Here is a 27205-nt window from a genome sequence, read left to right as displayed (position 1 = left end):
CAACTGACGGTGTTAAAATGATCATCGAGTCATCATTCCCTCACCCTCATGTCGTTCCAATCTTGTTTTGGACTCCTTTGTATGGACAAAAACAAATATTCTTTAAAATATTAACGACATGAAAGGTTTTAAATGATGGCAGATTTATTTTGGGGAAAACTATCCCTTTAATTTTTCAATTAGACAAGAAGAAATTAGGTCAAATTTATAGGTTACTAATTATATTTCATCATGCCTGTTGTCATCTATAACATGGGGCCATAAAATGAGACTTCACAAAAAAAGAAAAAGGAAAAAAAAAAGGTCATAACACACCTTGCCCCAGTCATAGGGAAGTTTAATGATTGAGCAATAACTAGTAATATTTCCTGCTTCTTATTTTGACAAACCAACAAAGAAAATATAAACATTTACCATCATATATTTCCCAGCAAAATATCAAAGTTACTATAGCTATCTGTGGATAATACCGAGCAGAGCTTTGCTAATTGCATTAACACATGTAGGTTTACGTATTTAGGAGAAACCATGGCACATTTTTCCTCAATAACTATTTTTAACATTTATAATAATAAATATTACTTGAGCAGCAAATTAGCATATTACAATGATTTCTGAAGGATCATGTGACAAGACTGGCTTAATGACGCTGAAAATTACACTAATACAACAAAAAAAAATTTAAAAAAATCACAACATAAAAACTTATTTAAAATAGTAAAAATATTTCACAATATTACTTTTTTTACTATTTGTTTTAATCAAATAAACATCATTTAAAATCATTAAAAATGTCCAACCCAAACTTCAGTTTATTTTTTTCCAGAATAAAACATTAATTCCTTAATATGACCCAAAACTGACTGAAGCTAGTGTTTTATTTTGATCCAAAAATAATCTTTGGGAAAATTCTTATTCTCAACTCTGGACTTTGGAATCCTTCCATTTTTACAACCCTCAAGATTCACCAGGACAAAGGAAATGAACATAAAGAAACATGTAATATATGATGTTTTTAATTCAAATCAAATCCAACAATTTGGTGGTAGGGGGAATGTTCAGCAGTCTGTGATTGTGCTTGGGGTCTGTGTGGCGACTGGAAACAGGTAGTGTACAGTAGGAAACCAGAGATCTGCCCACGACTCCACTACCCACATTCAGACACAAATTAAAACATGGCGCTGAAGAGCTGAAAATAAAACAGCCTGATTTTCAAATGACTCAAAAGAACAATCAAGGATACTGGTGCTTCGGGGGGAATCTGAGCGAATCGATCCTGACCTGATACAGGTTACAACACAGTTTTTCCTAAAGATACAGGGCAGGTTTTTAATCTCAATTTAAAATGCTATGTGTAAAGTGTATGGGTTGTATATTCAGCAGGCCTGTAATACTGGGATAGTAGGTTATTGCAGGTGCATTATGACAACCTTGGTTCTTTCTTCGCCATGTGAAAACCACGCGTGGTGCAGTATGGAGCAAAAAAAAACTGAGTCGTATTACAGTTTGTGAGCTGGAACGATAAGAGGAGATGTGTGTGTATAAAAGGCACGCCAGGGTCATTCCCAAACCAAGCAAACAGACAGAAGCCTTCATACACACATGAACACACAGAAACGATACATTCTTGCTAACGTGCATAATAAAGATAAACTATGCACACATGCACGCACACACAAACACAGTCTGAATCAGCAATGCCCAAACCTAAACGAAAGAGGGGAACATGGGATACTGAGTTCAGTCAAAGTCTGGGTCAGTACTGTAGCTGTGTGTGTCTCGCTGTCTCAGACACACGCACACATCACGCACACCTACCCATTCATACGATAACACACACACAGATTTGGAGGCGGTAGACGAGCTCATTTCTGATTTTTTAGCTGATTGGAGAGCCAGTCCAGCCCCTCGTAGAGCCCGTCTCCGCTGGTGGCGCAGGTGGCCTGGATGTACCAGTTACGATGACGGAGGGCGTGAAGGCCCAGTTTGTCTGTGAGCTCAGCTGCGTTCATGGCATTGGGAAGGTCCTGTGATGAACGAGACAAATCAAATTGCAGAGATTCAGAGCCAACCAGACAACATGCTCATCAGTCACGTGATATCATCTGTTTCACTTGTGTACATGACATCTTCAGTGAAACAGGATATTTAAGTAGTAAAACCTGATTTTTTTTTTATGACTGTGAAAAGCACACCCAGATTTTACATTAAATATCACTTTTAACATCAAGCATTAATAGCTCATTATGTATTTTTTTTTTCACCCTTAATTTTGTAAGGAAGCCATTATATTATTAAAAAAAAAAAAAAACTTTTAGGGTGCTTAGGTTTGCAAAAATTCACCAGTATTTTTGATTGAGTAAGTGACAGTTATGAATTCCCAACACAATTCAGTATACAAATATATAATAAAAAAAAAAAAAAAAAAACATTTCAACCAGTAAGTATAAAGCAATAAAAATTTAAGGAATGTCACTATTTGACCATTTAAACATTGTAATAAATATTTATATCAAAGCGTATTTTAAATCAAATATATTTTAATATCATTTAATTAAAAAATATTCCGTACAAATACTCTAAAACAATAATGACAAAAAAATAAAAAAAAACAAAAAAAAATACAACAACAACTTAACAATTTCTCACCAAACAGTTACATTTGTTTGAGAAAAAAAAAAAAATATATATATATATATAGAAAATGAAATAAAATGTAAAAGTTTGACACTTAATAACCCGTGTATCATTAATTTTTTTAATTAATATGAAAACAGAAAAATGAGAACACAGCTCCTTCTTGGTTTTTACATTTTTTTTCCAAGAAACGAAAAACAAGAATTCAGTAACATTTTGCGTTTTTCGTTCAGGGGTAGAAAAATGAATAAACATCTTGAATATTCAATTTCTAGACGTGGGCAGGAATTAAACACCCCTTTCTGCTGATTGGTCAGCCGAAAATCAAACCGTGCCATCAGTTCTTCCGCAGCTCTGCGAGGCATAGTCCTCCGCTGCTGCAGGTGTACGGATTCTTAATGCGTTTATTGCAACTACATTTAATCTTTTTCTCATCAAACAACCAGATTAATGAACAGCTCGACACAGAGTCTAGACAGGGCTTTCTTCTGTGTAGATAAAATTCTATGATTTGCATCAGCTGGGCATGTACGATATGATGGCTGTAATAGCCTACCCTGCAAGCACACTACCCTTCTCGCCCAGTATGTTTGTTTAATTAATTAATACATTTAAAGTAAAATTTTAAACACTAATACAAAAAGGAAAAAAATATAATGCATTGACTTATATAATAGGCCTATAACATTTAAGAACTGTGTCATCTTACAAAAACAGAAAAAAACAGATAAAAAACACACACTAGTTATATAAATAATCCAGCCTTTTGTTTTATTAAAACTGATAATTACGACCTCAAAAGGATATGCACTTGCAACAGCTGCGAAGCTGCATGCGCACTCGCACACAGGACAGCAACACAAGATTTTCATAAATGTAACTTACCATTTCGGGTTGATTCTCACCAAACCCTACAAAATGTTAAGAGCACTTTGAATATACGCCATGAGATGCATAGGATTATTTTAGCATCCGCTAAAAGGAGTGAAAGTCACCATCTCTGCCATTCTCTGCCAAGTGAGAGCAGGACATTTTGTGTGTGTGTGTGTGTGTGTGTTTCGAAAAAGGAAGGGAATAAGCCTTTAGAACAACAAGGTGAGTGGTTACCCCTAGTTCACACAGTTCCAATAAGTTGCGATGGGTTAAATAAACTCAGTAAATTAAATAGCAGACAAACGCGACTACAGTCAAGCGCAGACCAGTATTGAAGTGTACAGCAAATATGCAGTCATAACTTGGTTTTTGTTGAGTTTAATTAATATTGAGTAGGCCTATTAATTGATATTCACTTGGATTTTTTCATCAGTAGGGGTAAATAATACTGTCTTTTATAGTTGTATGGTAAAAATGTATATTTTTATTTGTGTACGTTCAAAATGACAGCAAAATGTCATGCCTTTGAAAAATAAAGAGAACAGCAAAATGTGCTGCTTTAGCGCGTCTCGGTCTCATTGAGCATCCTTCTGGCGCACGCCACAAATACACAGCAAATACTTGACGCACCTATCTTTAGAAGTCTACATTTAGATTATTTGACATTAAATGCATCATGTAAGTCACTTTGGAATAAATCACAGCATGTATCAAAAACATGACATTACAGACTGGAAAATACAGTAGGCTTTAGCAAATTTTTTTGCAGACTCTCTGGCACATCGAGAACACATTGAGTGTAGTTGCAATAAACGCATTAAGAATCCGTACACCTGCAGCAGTGGAGGACTATTATTCTGCCGCACGGAACTGTGGAAGAACTGATGATGGCACGTTTTGATTTTCAGCTGACCAATAAGCAGAAATGGGCGTTTAATTCCCGCCTATGTGTGAAAATAGAATATTCAAGTGGTTTATTTATTTTTCTAGCCCTGAACGAAAAACTAAAAAATTAAGCTGAATTCTTGTTTTTCGTTTCTCAGCGAAAAAAAAATGGAAAAATGAAAAAGGAGCCGTTTTCTAATTTTTCTACTTTCAATATTAAATCAAAAAACGAGTGAACGAATGATACACGGATTCTTAATGCACAGCTCAAACATTGGTCACATGTTTATGCATGTTTAAAATTACCAGGCATTTAAGCCTTTTCCCATCTCTAGACATATAGAAAAATGTATGTACATTTACTTGGTAAATAGATAAACTTGTCCCAAATTGTTAGGAATAGTGTCAGCTGGCTGACTTTAGCATGATAATATGCATTTTTCCCACCAAAACTTCAGAGTGTCAGCTACTGTTATGTAGTTTTACCCATATTTTGTGAATAAATTTATTGCTTTATTTATGCAATTCTGCAGCTCTGGATCTCTGAGGGTTAATTTATGTTTGAGTCATATCTCCGTCATGTTTTTTAAGATGCCATCCAACCTCTTCATGTTGGCATCTGTCTAAAACCAATTAAATTTGTGCCAAAAATACTGCAGAGTTTGATTGCATGCACTGCTTTTGACGTAAACCACACGTGGGCATGGGAAACATTTTCTTCTCCATTTTAAAGCTAATATATCAATTTATCTCAGTTACTTCTATTATTTGCATTTAACATTAGAAAGAAACCTCAGATAAGTGATGCTCACCTGTTTGTTTGCAAAAACGAGAAGGACGGCGTCACGCAACTCGTCTTCTGCTAACATTCTCGTTAACTCCTCTCTGGCTTCATTAACTCGTTCCCTGTCATTACTATCCACTACGAAGATCAGACCTGGCACCAGGAATATCAGGAAAATCATTACAGCAATAATCACTAAACATGATTTTGTTACAGTACTCCTATATAAATCCATTTGCACAACAAATCATTCATCCTGATTGTTTTCGGCTCTCATACCTTGAGTGTTCTGGAAGTAGTGCCTCCAAAGTGGTCTGATTTTGTCTTGGCCACCAACATCCCAAACTGTAAAACTGATATTCTTATACTCTACCGTCTCTACATTAAAACCTGCAGCACACAAAGGACACAACAGGTGAAAATAACTTTAAAACCTGGGCATTGCAGACACAAATTCAACACATATACAGCAAAGCACAGCGGATAGTCTGAACAAAAGACTTTTGTGCACCGTGATGCACAAGTCAAGGTCAAACCGTGAGATAGTCAGATTGACATAAAGTGTCTGAATGTGTTTTCAAGATAGCATACACTGACAAAAACAAATAACAGATGACGTCTTCGGCCGTACCGATAGTGGGAATGGTGGTGACTATTTCTCCCAGCTTGAGTTTGTACAGGATGGTGGTTTTACCGGCGGCATCAAGACCGACCATGAGAATTCTCATCTCCTTCTTCCCGAATAAACCCTTAAACAGGTTCGCAAAGACATTCCCCATGCTTTACACTGCAAAAATAAGAGTTAAACATTTATTAGCAATTTATAAAAGAGGTTATACAGCACATAAGATGCATAAACTACATGCATGTCAGTGCATTGACTTCAATTCAAAAGTCCCATTTAATGCCGGGTTAGAAAACAAGACCCTGTAATGACAATGCAATGTCTTTAAATACACAAAGTCATACATTTCCATAAAAGTTGACAGGAAGAATAAAATAGTCTGATTTTACTTGACAGAACTTTTTTAATTTGTTTAATAAATCAGAGTATACAAGGACAAACGCTATCATTATCTGTCTTGGATACTGGGATAGACACTTCAAATAAATGTAATGTCATTTAAACGACTGTTTATTAAAAAAATATAAGGCACAATATGGTTCCACTTTCAAAATAAATGTTAATTGGTATATAATAGCAGAATACCTAGCTTTGTCTACCACGAACTATTCGTTAAGATGCTTTACAGCCACTTTTAAGTACTAATACATATTATGTGAGGAATGTAAGGCTGTGTTTTCCTCAAATAAACTGATTTTATGAATCAGTCATCTTTAGCAAATTAGCCGGCTAACGTTAGCTATACACAAGAAAGGAGCGGAGCCGCCAGCTGGCACTTCAAATGACGGATTTTGTCATTTGAAAACGGCTTAATTAATGACTAGCTGTCTTAACGTAGTCGTGAACAAGTGAGAATGTTTATCATAAAAGCAGGAGAATAAAATTACCTGTAAACGGGGAGTTCTCGAGTTTTCTGTTTCCACTGGTTTAGCGCGCCGCTGTCACTGCAAAATGGCGTATATCGCAACTCAACGCACCGGCTTGACGAGCCCCGCCCATCACAAACAACGGCCCAATCGGATTAGGAGAACAATGCATAATCCCGCCTTCTACGAGTGAGATCCAATCAGAATGGTCGACAGATCCGGTTGGATTTGGGAAACGAGGAAGCAGCAACTTCCTGTACACGCCTTAGTTTACGTTGCACAGCAGCAGCGTTTGTTTTCTTGCACAAAATATATTTATGTATTTTATATAAAAGTATTTATACAGTTTATATTATGTATAGCATTGAAGTTAAACAGTGTTGTATTCCTAACAAAACTATCAACACAAGAAATTTACATTGTACAATTTGAAACATTATGATTAAGCTTAGTCAACTTGAGAGAATTTTGAAAATGTTTAAATTCAATCATAAACAAGTTACTACACAAATGGATGAATTGAGCATCATAAAGCTCAAAAATAATGGAATGAGATGCATAAAGCTCAGTTCTTTTTGTTTTGTAATGGTCAGTTTTGCTAGAGTGCCACAGTTGAGCAGGTATCTGAATGTTCATCATATTCTCGCAGCTCCAGTTTTCCGTCTCTGACCCTCCAATCCCAGCTGGGACTGCCGTCAGGAGCAGGAACACACTGCAACCACACGCCCGACTCGCACACTTCTGTGTCCGGAGACACCAGACGCCCGTCTAGGGTGGCCAAACTGAAGGTCCTCAAAGATATCTGCGATAAAGCAGTAATGCGCTGTTTAAGCTCTGTTTACAGGAATCTTAATTATGTATAATTCTGAAATCCCACCTGTTCACTGATTCCCACAGCTATGTGTCCGATTTTCACCTGTGGCCTCTCTCTGATCTTTAAACTCTCTCCGCTTACATCTTCAACCCATACATCCACGCCAAGACCTGCACACATACACAAATCAATACTCACAAACACATACATAAGCACCTGAAATGATGAAACTTACCTTCAAAGTAGCAAGAAGGTGTCTGATCAGTTGTCACTGACCAATCCACATTGAAGCTTTGACCATCTGAGGTGCTACAGGAGGAAAAGACCCCCGAGCTTAAATCATCAGAGTCCTTTAAAACAAGAACACTGGGTGGATTTGATGTTCTGGCACAATAACCTTCATAAAGCTCATGATTCAGTCTGCAGGTTTACCTCATCACTAAGGTCTTGCTCAGAGTCACAGCGGATGGTGCAGGTGAAAGGTTGCGGTCCATGAGAATCAGGTAAACTTGTGCCTTTTTGTTCTGTGGAGAGAAAAAAAAATGCTTAAAAAATGCATCATTCACAAAACACTGTATCAGAACATCTGAGCTACTGCATTTGCGGTTTAATGCATTTCCTAAAATGTTTGAGAAACTGTATGCTGCAATGGTGTATGTAAATCACAAGCAAAATCTTTTTGTGGGGAAATTAAGAACCTATTCAAGTACCTAACCCTAAACCAACTCTTTTCCTTATCCTCAGAATCAGACTGGTAAATGGAAATGTTGAACAGTCAAAATAAAGGTTTCAAAAGGGGGTTTTCACAGCAGTTCCAATGAAGAACCATTTAAGCTTCCAAAAAGAAACTTTCATTGAACAGTTCTTAAAAGAACATTTTCCTTAATGTGAAGAACTTTTAAAAAACCCAAAGAGTCTTTTTTTTACAATATAAAGAACTTTTGTGGAATGAAATTGTTCCATGGATGGTAATGAAACCATAGAAGCCATAGAACTTTTATTTTTAAGTGTTGTTGATCAAGGATGTTGATCCATGAACATATCCGACGTGGCAAAATCATGGTCCTCAAGTTACTAAGATAAGATTATTTACACACCACTGATGATGTATGATGGATTTCTCCAATCATTTCGTTTGCTTAAACCCCGCCCCTCGACAATATAATGAATTCATTTTTACTGCCACACCCCCATCTCGATATCCAATCAAAAACTAAACCAAATCCCGCCCTAACTTTTTTTTTTTCCGATGTTTCATTTGGATGTACATCAGGAAGACAGATGGACATCACATGTTGTAATATACATCAGTCACTATCGTATGGCTTTAGAAGACTTGGACTATACATTTAAAAAAATAAAAAGTTCCGGGGGGGGGGGGTTGCTTTTTTGGAACCTTTTAATGAAACATTCTTAAAATAATTTTTTTTTGTAGGTGTGAAGAACTTTTTCCTACTATAAAACAAACAAGCAAACAAAAACGTAGTCCAATGGAAAGGTTCCATGAATGTTAACGGTTCTTCATGGAACTATAGATGCCAATAAAGAATCTTTATTTTTAAGAGTGTAGTGCATAAGTCATATGGACTGCTGCTTTTTCACATTCACTTTCATTGTATGGAAAAGAAAAGCCATATTCTGTTTCCTCATTATTTTAGTGCATAGAAGAAATAAATCAAAGACGAAATGGACAGATATTTAGTTTGAATCAAATCAATCACACACACAACAAACAACAGCTCACCACTCTCCCTCAGCATGACCGACTCTTCTTCAGACTCCGAATAGCTGTCTTGACTCTGCAGTTGAGCTTCTTTTGGGCAATAAAGTGTCTGGAGCTGTAGAAACGGCTCCCACTCCTGCGCCCAGTCGCTGCCAAGCTCTCGAAGACTCTCTAAATCACTTTCCACCTCTTCATCATCCACAACGCTTCGGATCTCTCCATCCCAGCTCTCTGATTCCTCTAAAAGACTTCTGTCATATTCACCGCATCCCCCAAACACAACTCTTTTTTCAATTAAATAATCCGTTTTGCTTTCTTCAGCCTCTGTTTGATCTGTCACTTCATTGATCTGTGATGTGTCTTCATTAGAGTCAAGCTCTCTGTCATCTTCTGAATAGATTTGTTTCTCGTTATTTTCCTCCTCGCCCCAGTATCTGTCCATCCTACTGCTCATCTTGTCTCTTCTTAGTCCGTTCATATCTGCATCTTCATCCCACTCGCTCTCCTCCGTCATGGAGTCAGAATCATCCTCGTCTGGCGCCGTCTGTCTCCATGTGCTCACCCAGTGGATTGTGGGTGCTGAGAGGTCTTCTGGGAAGCCAGGAGGACTTGTTTTCACTGGAGTTTCCGTGATGGATGGGATAGCCGTCTTGTGCAAGTTCACATTCAGACAGTCTTCGAATGCAGATGCTGAATGCTGATTAGCTGATTCCTCAGGACCAGAGAGCCCACATACTAAATATGCATAAAATCAAGAGTTTGGGGTCAGTAAGATATTCAAATGAATATTTTATTCAGCAAGTATGCATTAAATTGAGCAAAAGTGACAGTAAAGTCATTATAATGTTGCGAATGATTTCCAATCAAACTGTTATATCGAACAAAAAGGATCATGGTTTCCAAAGAATATTAAGCAGCACAACTATTTTCAATGTTAATAAGAAGAAGAAAGTTTCCTAAGCAGAAACTCAGCATATTAGAATGATTTCTGAAGGATCATGTGACACTGAAGACTGGAGTAATGATGCTGAAAATTCAGCTTTGATCACAGGAATAAATTAAATTTGTAACTTTTATACCCTTTTTACACTGTATTAATATTTCACAATTTTTTTATCAAATAAATGCAGCTTTGGTAAGCATAAGAAACTTCTTTCATCTAAACATTAAAACAAAAAAAACAAAAAAAAACATACCAATCGCAAACACTTGTTGACATGAGAATTATTTATGTTATACATATTTCATCGCATTTTATAACCATCCAAAAACAGTTGGCACCTGTTCTGAGTGCTTTCACAGTCTTTTGCAGCAGTTCTGACGCAGAATGTCTCTCTCTCGGCTCTTTAACCAGTCCCCCTTTGATGACATCACAGGTCAGCGGGTCACAGTCAGGTGGAATCTCCCATAAAGGAGGCGGTTCACTCACAATCTGACAGTCAGAACACATTACAGTACAGTAGACTCAAAAGCAGTCCTATTTCTAAAATAGTCCTCATGAAGAATGAGGAGGTGTGGTAAACCACATTGCTAATACTGCTCAGTCCTGCAGATTTGCTTTATTCAACATCAGGAAGATCAGGCCCTTTCTTTCAGGACATGCTTCTCAACTCCTTGTAAATGTAAATGTAAACTTCTGACTGATAGTGAATCTAAAGCGATACACACAGACTGCATGCTCACTTCACCTTCAGATAGAGAGGATGAGGGTAGAATCGCGTCCAGGGCTGGTGTCCGTTGAGCATGTGCAGTAACATACAGCAGCTGCTCCAGACGTCAGCTTTAGCAGAGCGAGGATCCCCCCTCGCCACCTCCGGCGGCATATGAGACTCAGTGCCACGCAGAATGTTCCCTGCACACACCACACACACCATAAATCCCGCTTCATAGTAGACATGCATGCTGGTGTGTGTGTGTGTAGTCACCTCTGAAGGTTTTGGTGCTGTATCCATCCTGATTGAGAGTCTCAGATAGTCCAAAATCACAGAGGAAACACTGTCTGCCATCCTCAGACACCAACACGTTGTCAGCTACACACATAAAACCGAGGTATGAATGATATCAGTGCACAAATCAGTGTTTCGTTTAGTGATGAAATTCATAATAATGGCATTTCTTGAAAACACACACATTATGCATGCAGCATGTATATATTGTGACAGTTTGGACATTGAATTTTGTGAAATTGGGTTTGATCAGAACTGTTGTTTTGAAATTTTGTTAAAACTGGGTCACAAAGTGAGGGATGCATTGATAATAATCTTACGGATACAATAAACAGTCAATAAATAATAGATAATAAATAAATGACAGTCTTGGACATGAAAGATTAGTAACAACATTGGCTTTGATGCATTGTTAGTTTTTGTGCAGCATCAGATTTGAATTTTTTCTCCCTCATTTACTGTTCGTGGATGTTTTTGCCCCTTTGACTTCCATTATAATGAAATTTTTTGATTGCAAAGCCATGACACCATATAATCATGCATTCTTGATTGTTGGTGGTTTTCCCTGTTGGGAAGAGTTCAAATTTGTAATTTTTACTGTTGATCATCAGGTGGCCAACATGTCCAAGACTGTGATAAAAGGTAAAAAAATATCCAGTCCACGATCACTTTTTATTTTGAAAATAAGTCATTTTGTGTGTTTTTCCCCAAATCAGTGACATCATTTATGAACTTGGCAATTAAAGAGTAAAAATCCTGGATTTTTTTTAACATTTAGTAGTTTTGATCAGGAATGAGGTTGATTAACAGATTTATGCCAAAAAAAAAAAAAAAAGAAAAAAAAGAAAGAAAAAAAAAGAAAAAAAAATTTTTGTATTTGTATTTTTGTAATTTAAAATATGTTTAAATATATATATATATATATATATATATATATATATATATATGAAAGTATTTTGTTTCAGTATGGGTTGTCAAAATTACAAATAAAACATTAAAAATTAAAATCAGTTCAAATGCTACAAGTAAATTCATTAATTTGAAGTAAGCATTTCATGGCAAAGCACCAAAATTGTTCAAAAAACACACATACTGTGCATCTATATATTGTTCAAGTCAAACATTTTTACAAATATTGACACACAAATGATATCGTGGCACAATTAGTGATTCTTTTGTGATGAAAATCCATGACAATGGCCGAGCCGCTGACCTTTGACATCCAGGTGTACAACGTGTCTGCTGTGCAAGTGCTGGAGAGCCTGCAGGACCTGAGTATGATAACACAGAGCCAGCTCTTCAGACAGATGACCCTTCACTCTCAACAGCTGAGCTAAAGAACCTGTAAAGAGAGAATTGATTGGCTCAAATACGACTTGATTTGCCTTCAGAGACATCCATTGGTAAAAGCAATCACCTCTTTTCAGGTCCATGAAGAGAATCACATTGGGTCCTTCTCTCACGGCCCCATACAGCTGGAGGACACGAGGAGACTCCATCCTGCTCCACGTTTCCACTTCCTCCCACCTAAAACTACAAAGGGGAATTCACAAGAGAGCAATGCATTGGATCAGTTAGGAAATAATCAGAGAGTCACAGGTTTTCTTTCAACAACTTTGCATGCAAGAATATGCAGAGATGCATGCAGAGATATTTAGGCTTATTAATTAATTGGATAAGAAATGGATATTCACTTTTTTGGCAGCACACGTAAATCCTGTTTGTTTGTCCCGAATGCTGAAGACGTCTCCATATGAGCCGTTTTGAATGTGACGGAGAAATGAATATTCATGACCTTCTCGATATTCCGAGTTCTTCACCTGGAGGTACTAAGAAATGAAGTTCACCATGAAAACTGCAGTAAATTATGAGCTTATTGGAAATATATACATGAAATAGAATGGTTTAGCTGCCTAAGATTTACCAAAAAAGGAATTAATAAATAAATATAATCAGTTTTTGTTTTTGGTAATTTTGTTAAAACTGGATTACAGACTGAGAAATGCACCAATAAAAAATATGGATATAATAATTAATAAATTAAACATTCAATAAAATTATGATATTACAATTATTTGAAAATATATATTATATTTTTAAATATATTTAAATATATGACCGAATATATTTAAAAAATATGCTAAATATATGCCGTAAACAGTACAGCTTTTCAAATTGAAAACACCTTTAAATGCTAAAACATATAATAAAATATACTACAATGGGAAATTGGCATTTTCACACACACACACACACACACACACATTAAACTTATATTAAACATTTATATATTATATATTATGTTATATATTATAAATATATAACAAAAATATATGAAGAAACATAAAAAAAACTTATCTTACATATATGTATGCAAATATGTTTTAAAATATTTATTAGCAGTATATTAGCGTTATATGTTTAGCATAGTATGAAAAATTTAAAAATATCTGAAAATATATGTTTTGCTGTTTGGGTTGTCTAAATTAAAAATAAAACATTAAAAACTAAAATCGATCAGCTTAAAAGCTAAAATTGACCAATTCAGTAAATCTATAAATTAAATAAAACTATAAAATAAAGATTAAGTGAGTATCATATAAAGATTATCTAAATGTAAAACTATGGTAAATGAGCATGGACAATTAAATATCCAATATAAGGCAATACCTTATTATTTTGCCCATTTTATGTACATATATAAATATGTATATTTATATCTTGTCAATTGTCAGTCTGCATTAATGACTTTAATCACACACCTGCTTAGGGTGGAACAGAAACCCCTCATTTACGTTCATTTCCTCTGTGTCTTTCTCCTGCGTCACTTCTTTAATCATCTCACAGAAAAACTCAGAGAAATCCCAGCGGTCCATTTGAGTCACGACACCCCAGAGTTCACCTGTATCCCGTCTGGTGCAAAAAGTCTCCGAATCGTTCTCTGTGTCTCTGCAAACGTCTCCAACTACATCCCAGCAGTCAAAGCAGCCCTCAAATCCTGGCAGAGACAATTCAGGCCATCCGTCTAGACATTTTCTATCACCGAGAGCCTCTAAACGGCAGCCGTCTGAATCCCAGCTGCTGGTTTGTCTGTCTGTGGTACAGTAAGAGTCCCATGAACACTCAGAGCCCCACTCTGCTTCGGCTGGACTGTAACCCTGCTCGGTTTCTGCACTGTCGGCTCTCCTTTCCCAGTCTGTATAAATACAAGTCGAGTCAAAGTCAAAGTCATCTAAAGCGTTCAATCTGGAACCTGCAGTCGCCGCTGTACTGTGTGCAGACATGTATAAATCCCAATCTAAGTCTTCATATTCTTCCTCAAAGCTGTTCCAGACAGATTCAGGGTCTCGTTCAGTTTTGACAAAGGGATTGTGGGTATTACAGTCTCCTGGAGTAGTGCAACAGGAAGAGTCGCATCCTTTGATGCTTTCAGCATAAATATATGCAAGCTCAGAGTCGAGGTTTGGTTCCAAACTGCGAGACTCAAAGGTTGAAGGAAAGTCGACCTCCAGCTTGTGAAGGCAGAGACGGGAAACACCAGCATCTTGAGGACACTTCCACAGATGGAGATCTGGAGTGACCTGCTGAGGTCGGGATGAGAACGCGTCTTGATCTTTGGAGCATCTTGAGAAGCCGCTGGTCTTCTGGTCTGGAGAATTTCTTCTCATTCTTGCTCTGTCTTTTCTACACGTCTCCCTTGTATTCCTCGTGTCTGTAAACTCTGTTCGGTGTTTCCTGTGACGTTTTCTGAAGCAGCAAGCAGTAGATTTCTTCTCTCTTTCTGCATCTGACCTATGAATTACCATGTAAACAAAGCAGTTAAATGGATCAATGAATTCATAAACCTGTCATTTAAATAAGTAAATGAAAAGAATCTCATTGTGCAAACCTGCTGCTGATGCACGACTGGATGTTGCTGTCTTCTTTACTTGTAAAGCCAGACTTTTGATATTCCTCACCTCAAAATACATGTAAAACATCACTTAAAACATAGAAATATTAACACATAAACAAAATCTACAAGCTACAATGTCTTCTCTATCTATATCGTCCTTTAAACAACACACATTCTCAAAAAATTGAAAGTTAATTTTCATTAACTGAAAAAAAAGTGGAAATAAATTTAAGATTAACAAAATTAAAATAATTATTAGATATGCTGTCTTGGCAACTAACTGAAATAAAATAAGTTTTTTTTTTTTTGTAAGTTTATAAATTTTAAAAGTTTTTGAAAATTTCTAAAATAAAAATAATAATAACAAAAATGGCAAAATCACATAACAAAATGATTCAAACAAACTAAAATGAAAATAAACTGAAAATATAACAATTTTTTTTAAAACAAACTAATAAGTTTAAGTTGTTGTTTTTAAGTGTATAAATGCATTTTTAAAGTACTAAAATTACAACTAAAAGTTGAACAGTAAAATAAAAAATAATCCAAAATGATAAAGACAAATTTTACTCAAATTTTAAATTCTTTTTAAAAATAAATGTATAGGATTAAGTTATTTTTTGTCTATAAATAAGTTACAGTTTTTGGAGAATCAAAATTGCTCAAACAAAAATGTAATTTTTTTTTACATCTAAATAGAAATATTAAAAAACATCTAATAAAAACGATAAAAGCGCATAACAAAATTAATCAAATTTAAACTGAAATTAAAGTGAAAACTGAGCATCAAAAATGATAATTAATAAATATATATTGAAATAAATAAATAAATAATAAATATAATAAAATATTAGTAAATACTAGAAATATACTGAAACAGCACAGACATTTGTAAAGAAGAGAACATCATAAAAATTAAAAGTTCAAAACAGATTTAAATCCTAATCCCACAAAATACCCTTGTTACGAAATGCTGATCTGATGAACCTACAATCTAACATCAAGAACTTTTTTAATCTCCATAAAAACCCATAGCCAACTAAATGATTCTTGGTAGGAAGTTCCTGACAAAAACCACTGAAGAGCCTTCATTTAAGACTACAGATCCCTCACTTTGTGAAAAAGTGAATGACATCCTCTCTTGAACTCAATAACCTCTCGAGCAGCTGTCCTCTCTCACCCCTCGACACGATGATGTCTGATATTCCAGTGTCTTCTGCACCCACTGCCTGAGGTTCCTTCAAAGCTCTTGGCTGGAGATCAGGCTCCTCTCCACACTCTGTGTGTGACGTTGAGGTCCGTTCATCCAGATCAAGCCTGCTGGAGTCAGTCATGGTCGGTATGGCCATTCCTCTGTCCCTCAACTGAAATCATCAACAGAAATGCAGCTCAGTAAGAGAACTGGAGCAGTTAACCTTCTTTTGAGGTGGGAGAAACCTGAAGCCATCATTTTGCTCACACTTCCTGATGTACACACACACTGTGAGATGGTGTGTGTTGATTGGAGAGCAGTTGCTGAGGTGTATTAATAGCAGTGACATTTTGGCTCGTTTGAAGCTGCATGTCTCCCGCCTCCTTTCAGCTGTCCCGCTCTCTCCCTTTCACACTTTCTCACAGCGGATCGTTTATCAGAGACCAGCATTCTTGCAATTTTTGTCAGTCTCTGTCTTCTCCATCTTGAATTTTGATTTCCACTGAGTGTTTGCGGTGGTTAAACTTTCAGGCAGTGATTGAGCTCCTCAAGTATCTCAATATAATCACACATGCTCAGAGTGCCTTCATTACACACAGCATTCACACACGGTCAACACACTCAGGATACTTATGCAACAATTTACACAAAAGTTTGGGGTGTAAGATTTTATTTTAGTTTATTTAGTTTACTAGTTTATTTTAGTTTATATTATTATTATCTACATTTTTTGTATATGTATGAGAGAAATTAGTATTTCCATTCAGTAAGAACTGTTCGAAAGTGAATAAAAATAAAAATGGCTGAGAGTAAAAAATATTAAAAATTCATACGTATATAATGTTATATATAATATATATATATATATATATATATATAATATATAATATATATATATATGATTCAAAATAAATATATTATATAAGTAATATTAAATAACATCGAAAACAAATGCCATTTTTTATTTCAATTAATACTTTTATTCAGCAAGGATGCATTAAATGTATCAAAAGTGACAGTAAAGACATTTCTAATGCTACAAAAGATTTTAATTTTAAATAAATTCATTTGTTTTAAACTTTATAATCATCATAAAGAATCCTTTTCCACAAAAATATGAATGATTTCTGAAGGATCATGTGACACTGTAGACTGGAGTAATTATGCTGGAAAATCAGCTTTTCATCGCAGGAATAAATGACCTTTTAAAAGACATTCAAACAGAAACAGACATTTTAAATAATAATAATAATAATAATAATAATAATTATTTTTTTATTTTAAATTATTACTTTTTCTGTATTTTTTTTTTTTAATCATATAAACACAGCATAGCAAAGCAAAAGGAACTTATCAACCCCAAACTTTTGAATGGTAGTATATAATATTTAGTTTCTATCTATTTTTACAAACCCACTCGCTTTAGTTCAGCTTACACCTGTGTACTAAAGTTGTTCCGGTCAGGTGTTGTGTAAGTTGTGACACAAAATGTCAACATACCACAAGCAGCAGCCAGGACGGGCTTCTGGAAATCTGCAAACTTTCTCCAAAGCAATCTTGTTTTCTTCCTGGAGTCGAACACACTGGCCGATGTCTATATTTTAAGCTCTTGTATGGCTTCAGCTGAATGGAAACAGTGTTTCAGCCGGTCTGAGTGAGACTCATACACATGCAGAAGACGAGCTGTGAAACATGACTCCATCAAGCAGCAGCCATCTGGAATATCTCTGTCAGCCCCTCTGATTGGTCAGAGCATTTACATGATTTCTTAACATTTTCCATCTTTTAGGATCTTTTCTCATTTTTATTCTGTGTTTACCATTTAATAGACTAACAGGTGTTCTTCCTCCAATAGTTGTAAAAATTCAGTAGCATTGCAGAGATGGATCTGCCAATCTGCGCCATGGAAACCAGACAGAGTTTATCAAAAGAGTCTGATGAGACATGAATGAGTCAACGTGCCATTTATTTGAAAAGTATTTAATTTCAGTGTTTTTTCAGATATAATTAACCAACAATAAACAAACAAATCCACTTAAATGGAAAAAGGTAATCACCTAGATTCGTTTCACCCTTCAGTAAATATTAAAATGAGATAAAAATAAACAGAACACAAAAGCACCTATAGCAAATTTTGAGAATGACACTTGGATATGAAGGCTTGGAAGCAATGGAAAAAGCAAACAAAGTTGAATTAACCCTACATGCAACAGCCTCTAAGTAAATTAAAGGGTTAAAAGGTTGGTGACATCCATTAATTAATTGTCCCAATCAGGTTTAGGGTATGAAAAAACAAACTAAAAATAAAAAAAGGTCACAAGTTTCTTTTGTGGTTTAGTTTTTAATTCACTGGTGATGAATTCAGTTTTGAATCTCAGTAGCGTTTCTCACTTGCGGTTTGTGTATGTCATTATAATCATGGTAATGTAATTCAAAATATCAAATCCACATCCTACTAACATTTATGATATTATAAAGTGTAATTTAGCCTCTAATTATCACTTTGATGTTTTGGGCAAATTACGATTCTGCTAAAATCACTTCTACAGTCTCTCAGTGTATCCTGCCTAAATATAAGATTCAGTACATTTTTATTCCAGTAAAAAAAATTAAACATTAAAAGCTAGATGCATAGTCTCTTGTCTGAAGAGGGCATCTTAAAAACAATGCTTTATGCAACATGTACCGAGTCAGAGCGCTAGAGTGTGTGTGTTTATGGATGTATATTTGTGTTATGGGCATGTGGCTCAGTGTCAGTCTGTGGTTCATTTAAAGAGCATTTTCCCACCACATGGATGTGGAGACTTTAGTGCAGCCTTGGACTTCTGGGTCACATCTGTATCCCACAGGGCAACAGTGCTTCATGTCTTCACAGCAGACTGCCTACGAAAAAAGAGAGAGCAACAATCGGTTTAGTTTTTGCATGTTTTAGTGAAGACTGTTATCAGTAGTAATGATTTAACTTTATAATTGTAATCAATCGTCTGTAAACATATTAATAAAAGATAAATGTAAAATTCAGAAAACAATTACAAAGTAAATAAAAATACCAAATAGGTTATGTTTAAAATTTTAGTAAACAAAAACAAATGTAAAATTCAATAAACATTAAAATAAATATAGTAAGCAAAATAAAAACAATTACATTTTTGCAAACAATAATTCAATGAATACAAGTCAAAAACAAAAACAATTTCAGTAAACAATAAATGAAAAGGACAACTAAAAATGATAAAAACAATAAAATAATGAAATGTAAACAAAAACATTAATTTCTTTAAACAAATCAAAAAGAAATAAAATAAATATGGAAATAATAAATAGTAAACAAATAAACAAAATTTCAATAAAACAAAAAAAAAAAAAAATAAAACAAAAAACAAAGCCAAAATAGCAAAAATAATAAATAATATAAAACAATAAATATAAAAAGTTTTATTTATATATAGATAGAGAGAGAGAAAATAAAATACATGAATTAAATTCATCATCAACCAAAAATCTATATGTGGCAGCCCTGATTCTCGTTACCTCTTTATATGGGCAGCAGGCCCATGTGGAGTCTGATAGTCTACAGCAGCTCTGTGTCTTTGAGCAGCGTGTGGACGCGTCACACAGCACCTCTTCTTCTGGACGCGTGTCAGTGTGTGTCTGTAATCGTGTCAGAAGAACACTGTGCAAACCGGATGCTTTTACACAGGTTCCAAATTCGAGGTCGCAGGTGTAGCCCTGTGGACAGCAGTGCTCGTGATCCTCACAACACACCGCCTGCAGAGAGAACACACCCTGAGCTACTCAAACCAAATTCAGAAAAACATCCACAAGAGCATTCAGAGCAAAAATACACTCAAAAACACATAACTGCATAACAAAAAAAGTCTCACCTTGACAAGAGGGCAACAGCCCCACTGCCCTGTGGGTAATTTACAACAGGTAGAACCAGATGCACAGCTGGTCGTCGAGTCACACTTCACATCTTCATCTCCAAACAGCACCTCGGACCCCTTCAGGACCCTGGCCTCTTGTTTTGTGAACCAGGGGATCTCATGGGAGGCTTTATAGCAGGATGTTTTCTTCTCATTGCATGTGTAGCCGTTAGGACAGCAGTGATCTCCATCCTTACAACACACCGCTCAAAGAGAGGAAGTGATAGAGTGTGAGACGTGCATTCATAAGGGAGCACTATATACTGCCTACTACTGTTTTGTATTTTAAACAATACTCAATAGGCAACAAAAAAAGGTTTCAAATGGCAATATGCCACATTGTTACATGTTTTATTCAGCAGTTATCATCGGATTAAAATGCATTGTGTAACAATAACTAAAAATACCTAGCCATAAAATAATTATTAAATTTAACAAAATTAAATGATTAATACTCCTTTAAATTCACTAAATTAACTGAATAAGTACCTAAACAAAATAATTAATAACTATAAAATTAAATCGAAATATCTAAAAATTAAAAAAAAAAAAAAAATAACTAACAACTATAAAACAAATAAAATAAACAAAATTTTAAATTACAGTTTTACCAGTAAGCACGGGGAAGTCATGGCCTATTGGTTAGAGAGTTTGACTCCTAACCCTAAGGTTGTGGGTTGGAGTCTCGGGCCGGCAATACCATGACTGAGGTGCTCTTGAGCAAGGCACCGGGCACCGCAGCATAAATGGCTGCCCACTGCTCCGGGTGTGTGTTCACGGTGTGTGCGTTCACGGTGTGTGTGTGCACTTTGGATGTTAAATGCAGAGCACGAATTCTGAGTATTGGTCACCATACTTGGCTGTATGTCACATCACTTTCATGTTCAAATAAGACAAAGAAGTATTATTTACTTGTGGCAGAGGGCAGCAGCCCCATTTTCCAGATGAGAGTCTGCAGCAGGTGGAACCATCAGGACATGAAGTCGTCTCATCACATTTCTGATTGGATGAAGCTATTGGAAAGGTGGGCTCCTTTGCCATCCAGGGTACAGACACTGAAAGGTCAGCAGGATCATCACAGGTGCCCGCCGCGAGGTTACACACAGTGTCCTCTGGACAGCAGTGGAAATGGTCCTCACAACACACCGCCTGGAGATGAGGACAACATTACTCCAAACACTATTTTAGGTTTTCCTCCAATAAAAATTGAAGATTTGATCTCACAAACGTTTGTTTGGGGCTGGGTTTTCACATGCATAAATGATACCGGGCCATAATCAACCCGAAGCGGTTTTAATATAAAGCTGACAACATGAATACCTTTGGTAAAGGGCAGCAAGCCCAGGTGCCTTCTTGTGTTTTACAGCAGGTGGTACCGCTGGCACAGGCTACCGTTTCATTACAGGGAACTACTTTTTCTGCAGACAGAAAGAGCAATAAAAAGAGGGACTGATGCATATTCTATATCGAACCAAGAGGGCAAAAATTTACATTTCAACACACACAGATGATGGATGCCATGTTACAGAATGGTCGGCGCTTTAATTGCACAAAGATAAAATAAATGGATGTTTACCTTTAGGCTTCAGGGAAGTGGCTGGGATCTTAGTGGCCATTTTTACCATGAAGCCATTGGCTGACACACACATACTATGGACAAGGTCACAAGTCGTGGCCTCTGGGCAGCAGTGCACATGATCAGAACAACACACAGCCTACAGTAAAAACATTTATGCTTATTCAGTCTTACAGTGAGCCAAATACATGCAAACCACTGGATAACCATAAAGTACAAACCTACAGAAAAATGATTAAATATACATGAATGAAGCACCTTTGGCATCGGGCAGCATCCGTAATTTCCGTTATCTAGTTTACAGCACGTTGTATCATCCGGACATGTGGAAATATCATCTGGACAGATCACTGCCCACATAAACACACACACACACACACACACACACACAGAATCCTCAGGTGTCAGTTTTAACAAAGACACTTGATGAATAATGAATAGAAATCAATAATAAATAAAGTAGGGCTCATGGATCAAAACTTACCATCTCTAATATGACCGGAGTCTTTAGGTGGAGCAACTGCAATTGCATAAATACAACATCAAATCAGCATATTAGAATGATTTCTGAAGGATCGTGTGACATTGTGTGGAGTAATGATGCTGAAAATTCAGCTTTGCATCACAGGAATAAGTTACATTTTAAAATAAACTCAAATAGAAAACAGTTCCTCTAAATTGCAGTAATATTTCACAATATTACTGTATCAAATAAATGCAGCCTTCGTGAGCAAGAGAGACTTTTTTTCAAAAACATTACAAAACCTTTCCAACCACAAAACTTTTAAAAGTTCCCATATTACCATACAGCAGCCAATATGCAATATAAAGCATAATGCAGATCAATGCAAATGTTAAACTGAAACGGTCATACCTGCTTTCCTGCGACGGGCAGTGAACTTCCTCCAGAGTGGGGAGGGTCCGTATGTTGCCGACACACACCTTGAATGCTCGAGGTCACATTTAGTTCCCGGAGGACAGCAGTGTTGCTTATCTTCACAGCACACAGCCTGAACACACATGGAGAAAGAAAGACAAGTGTAGACACTGCCAAGCACATGTAACAACATTCCAGAACAGAAATATGTTTAAACAAGTGATATACATCTTTAATAGGACAGCAGCCCCAGCTCCCATCAGGCATCTGGCAGCAGGTGGTGTCATCGGGACACTCGGACTCCTGATCTGGACAAATTACTGCGTGCTTAAAAAAAAAAAAAAAGGGGAAGATTTATTTAAATGCTGAATATTTACTCAAGGCTTATCTGGATTTGTGGCTGTGCAGGTATGCGTGTTACCTGCTTTGTGGCGACTTTTTCCACCCAGTCTAAAATGTGTGTCTTGTTCACACACTTGGAGTGTACCAAGTCGCACAGAGTCCCCTGATAACAGCAATGCAAGTGATCGGACAAAAACAAACAAACAAAAAACAAACAAACAAACAAACAGTCATTTGTATGTACGAGCACATTGTTTACTGTGCTTAAAGGAACAGTTCACAAAAATGAATTTTCTTTATATTTTTAATTGTAAAAATAATTCACAATATTACCAGTTTTATTGTATATTCAATCAAACAAATGCAGTCTTGTTGAGTAAACTCTTACGTTGGGTAGCGGGCAGCAGCCGTATCCTCCTGATGGCATTTGACAGCAAGTGTTTCCATCTTCACACATCCCTCCATCAGGACAAATCAGAGCGCCACACACACTCAGACACACACATAATAACACGATGACACCCGCACGCACCTGAAAAACAAGAAATGGCTGTGAACTGAACACTGTTACGTGACAGTTTTCATTTTCTTTATCAGAATATACACCTGCGTAGTAGCACAGAACTACAGAACCTCAAGGCTCATTAAGTCCCAAACACTTTAAATATATAATATAAATCTGTTTAAGTTATGATACATGAAGATCATTGACAAATTATTGGTAGAACTGAGCGAAAACTGAATGTACATTGCATTCATTTTAAACATTCCCTAAGAGTTTCTTCAAAGACGCACATTTCCCAATGTGTCTACTTATTGTGCAATACAAAAATAACCATTGCTGACAATCTCATGACACACTGAGCTCAAGCCTAGTTGATGAACAATTGCTTCAGCAGACTTTTGACTTGCTGGACAACTGTGTCAACATGGTAAAAGCACTGTTTGATGTCATCTGTTGTTTGCAGTGCAGGCTTGTATCACAATATAAGAAATAATGAGCAAACTACTCACCATTCTGTGTGTGATTGTTGATCCACAAAACTAACGCTCTTTAAATATTCAGATGCAAACCCATGAAAGACTTTCTTGCGCTGTAACACAAAAGCTCAAACAAATCACATTGAATAAGCCCTTAATAAACACGGTCCGTGTATCTTTTGGTCATTTGATTTTTTGTTTAATTTTGTAAGTAGAAAAATGAAAAACAGCTCCTTTTTCGTTTTTTACATTTTTTGCAAAAAACGAAAAACAAGAATTCGGCTTAATTTTTAGTTTTTCGTTCAGGGTTGGAAAAATGAATAAACAGCTTGAATATTCGATTTCTACACGTGGGCGGGAATTAAACTCCCCTTTCTGCTGATTGGTCAGACAAAAAAAAAAAAAAAAAAAAAAAAAAAAGATCAAACCATGCTGTCATCAGTCCTTCTGCAGTTCCGCGCGGCAGAATACTAGTCCTCTGCTGCAGCAGCAGTTGTACAGATTCTTAAACTTTTTTATTGCAACTACATTTAATCTTTTTCTCATCAAACAACCAGACAAATGAATGGCTCGACACAACCTGTTCTGTGGCAGAGCCTATGGCTTTCTTCTGTGAATAGTGAGAAAATATATTCCTTTCATTGTAATTAACAACATGAAGTGCATTAAACATTATATTACGTCAGGGTTTCCCAAATTGGGGTTCGTAAAGGAACTCGGGGGGGGGGGGGGGGGGGTAGAGTTTAATGAAAGTCTGAAAAGTAATTAAATCATAAAAATGTAAAATTAAAATAAACCATACACTTACTAAAAAAGATGGAATATTTTATGTTTACCTTTATTTGTTTGTGCCATATGACCATTCATCTATGTCAGAGGGTACTTAAAGGATCACTGATTATGATTTCACTTTTTTTTAACTTTAGTGTGTAATGTTGCTGTTTGAGCATAAAAAACATCTGCAAAGTTACGATGCTCAAAGTTTAACGCAAGGGAGATATTGTCTTTTACAGAATTGCTGATTGACCACCCCTTTAAAGTAAATATGTTAGGTAAAAGAGGTTCAGAGGACAAAGAGTTTGAGAATGTCTGCAAATAAGAAATAATGAGAATTTGTGCATTTTAATGAGTTTGAAAGACAAAAGCCTTTCAATAATACATGGTTAACCTACTGAGTGATCATTTAAATAAAAAATAATGCGTTCATCAGTAGTTGATGCAATGTTGAAACACTTCTTAAACCTGAAATTATTTTTGTAAACCCATTGGTCAAATGCTGTATAGCCACCGGATTAATTACTGATAACTGTGTGAATGTCCACAAACTGGAAGACTTTATGAGTGTATATAAGCGGTAGACTATTTTAGAAAGGAACATTAAAAAAAAAAAAAAAAAAAAAAAAAAAAAAAAAAAAAAAAAAAAAAATTAGAGAGAATCAATAAACGATGAATCATTTATTTCTATTGTGTGAATAATATGTAGTCTATAAAAAAGTAACTGTAGTCTAATTTAGTCTGACACTTGTGCACTCGCACACAGGAATGTAACACAAGATTTACATAAATGTAATTAATTGCCATTTGGTTTGTTTCTCACCAAACCTTACTGTATACCTTCAGAACGTTTGGAATATAGCATACGCCACGAGATGCATATTATTTTATGACAGATTTGCATCCGCTTAAAGAATGAAAAGTGAAAGTCACCGTTCTCTGCCATTAAATGGGTAAGTGCGAGCAGGACATTTTTGTGTGTGTGTTTCGGAAAAAAGAAGGTAGACCTAATAAGCCTTTAGAAAAACCTCTGACTAGTTACCCTAGTTAAATAAAACAGAAAAACGCGACTACTGTCAAGCACAGACCAGTATTGAAGTGCACAGGAAATATGCAGCAATCTAAACAGTTTATTTAATTAATATTGAGAATTAGTTGATGTTCACCAGGATTTGTTCCTCAAGAGGGGAAATAATTTAATAAGTTGTCATTTATAGTCATATGGTAAAATGCATATTTATATTTGTGTACATTCAAAATGACTACAAAATGTCGTCCCGTTGAAAAATAAAGAAAACAACAGAATGCACTGCTTTAGCGCAAAACATGAACCAATACACAGCTAGTAGGCTGCTTGATGCGCCTATTTTTAAAAGTCTACATTAAGGTTATTTGACGTTAAATGCATTATTTAAGTCATTTTAGAATAAATCACAGTATATATAATGATAAAAAGTAAATTTACAGTTTGGAAAATATGGTAGGCTATGAAATCCCCCCCAGCAGCAGCAGAGGACTAGTATTCTGCCGCGAGGAACTGCAGAAGAACTGATGACAGTTTGATCTTTTTTTTTTTTTTTTTTTTTTTTGTCTGACCAATCAGCAGAAAGGGGCGTTTAATTCCCACCCACGTGTAGAAATCGAATATTCAAGCTGTTTATTCATTTTTCAACCCCTGAAAGAAAAACTACAAATTAAGCCAAATTCTTGTTTTTCGTTTTTTGCAAAAAAAATTAAAAACGAAAAAGGAGCCGTTTCTCATTTTTCTACTTTCAATATTAAACAAAAAAAATCAAATGACCAAAAGATACACGGACCAAACACAGTCATTTGTAGACTAATCACTTTGTGGCATCGATCATCAAAAAAAAAAAAAAAAAAAAAAAAAAAAAAAAAAAGGCAACACTAGTTGATCACATTTATTTTTAATTGATGAAAACTGACAAGTGTGTAGCCGCAAATGTCTTGTAATCTTGCAAAGCTTCGTTTTGTGTTAAACAGTTAATACATTTTAAAACCTGTCTTTGAAAGGCAGGAAGTCTGTTTTCGTTTTATCGATGATTGAAACCGCTTCATGTTAATCTGATGTTATCATCTAACGTCTCTCACTGTTTCCGACGGAAGCGTGTGAGCGAAACCCTAAACAAACGACATTTGCATAAAGAGAAAGAACTTACCGTATTTTCACGAGACCAGTGAAGATATCAGAATAAAACCGGACCCGGTGAAGCGTGTATAACGCGGCTCTCTGCTTCGACTTTATTTGTCTCGGATTTTATCACGTGACCTGAGCGTGTCACGTGACACTCCATGAATCAGGCTTGTTTGTTTGCCTTTTTTTTATTACTAGGCATATTAACTTGAACACCAAGAGATGTTAATTTAGTCTACAATGACAAATAGTTATGAAAACAATAAATATGAGAAATAAAATTAATTAAAACGTAAAATATAATAATATTTCTAACCTGAATATATAACTAATGAAA

The 27205-nt window shown here is 35.7% G+C and overlaps 4 protein-coding genes and 1 long non-coding RNA gene across 5 annotated transcripts; all 5 read right to left on the bottom strand.

The window, feature by feature from the left end:
• Positions 1–1000: 1000 nt before the first annotated feature.
• Positions 1001–6826, bottom strand: arf2b (ADP-ribosylation factor 2b). The gene is made up of 5 exons (XM_019091313.2): positions 6692–6826; positions 5811–5966; positions 5459–5569; positions 5208–5332; positions 1001–2027 (listed from the first exon to the last, which is right to left on the bottom strand). The coding sequence occupies exons 2-5, from the start codon at positions 5956–5958 to the stop codon at positions 1866–1868; spliced, it is 546 nt and encodes a 181-aa protein (XP_018946858.1). The 5' UTR covers positions 5959–5966; positions 6692–6826; the 3' UTR covers positions 1001–1865.
• A 109-nt stretch (positions 6827–6935) lies between these two features.
• On the bottom strand, positions 6936–12708 carry LOC109075409 (mitogen-activated protein kinase kinase kinase 14-like). The gene is made up of 10 exons (XM_019091309.2): positions 12571–12708; positions 12367–12495; positions 11133–11237; positions 10896–11059; positions 10489–10639; positions 9229–9942; positions 7917–8008; positions 7720–7834; positions 7548–7654; positions 6936–7472 (listed from the first exon to the last, which is right to left on the bottom strand). The coding sequence occupies exons 1-10, from the start codon at positions 12650–12652 to the stop codon at positions 7269–7271; spliced, it is 1863 nt and encodes a 620-aa protein (XP_018946854.2). The 5' UTR covers positions 12653–12708; the 3' UTR covers positions 6936–7268.
• LOC122142308 lies at positions 12701–17879 on the bottom strand. Its single transcript, XM_042752389.1, has 5 exons — positions 17741–17879; positions 16229–16412; positions 15043–15112; positions 13916–14945; positions 12701–12982 (listed from the first exon to the last, which is right to left on the bottom strand). The coding sequence occupies exons 2-5, from the start codon at positions 16395–16397 to the stop codon at positions 12821–12823; spliced, it is 1431 nt and encodes a 476-aa protein (XP_042608323.1). The 5' UTR covers positions 16398–16412; positions 17741–17879; the 3' UTR covers positions 12701–12820.
• Positions 17880–18204: 325 nt separating this feature from the next.
• LOC109075413 (progranulin-like) lies at positions 18205–23154 on the bottom strand (the record flags this gene model as incomplete). Its single annotated transcript, XM_042752221.1, has 11 exons — positions 18205–19123; positions 19772–20008; positions 20125–20374; positions 21080–21315; positions 21487–21584; positions 21743–21881; positions 22001–22092; positions 22227–22262; positions 22617–22752; positions 22848–22946; positions 23041–23154. Coding segments are annotated over 11 exons (1551 nt in total), but the record flags the coding sequence as incomplete, so codon positions are not given.
• Positions 23155–23327: 173 nt separating this feature from the next.
• LOC122142309 lies at positions 23328–27040 on the bottom strand. Its single transcript, XR_006158514.1, has 3 exons — positions 26894–27040; positions 23976–24055; positions 23328–23493 (listed from the first exon to the last, which is right to left on the bottom strand). It is a non-coding gene; the product is annotated as an uncharacterized LOC122142309 (long non-coding RNA).
• Between the last annotated feature and the right edge of the window lie 165 nt (positions 27041–27205).

Source organism: Cyprinus carpio, chromosome B24 (genome assembly GCF_018340385.1).
Source record: "Cyprinus carpio isolate SPL01 chromosome B24, ASM1834038v1, whole genome shotgun sequence".
Taxonomy (NCBI): Eukaryota; Metazoa; Chordata; class Actinopteri; order Cypriniformes; family Cyprinidae; genus Cyprinus; species Cyprinus carpio.
This window is presented reverse-complemented; position numbering and strand designations above follow the sequence as displayed.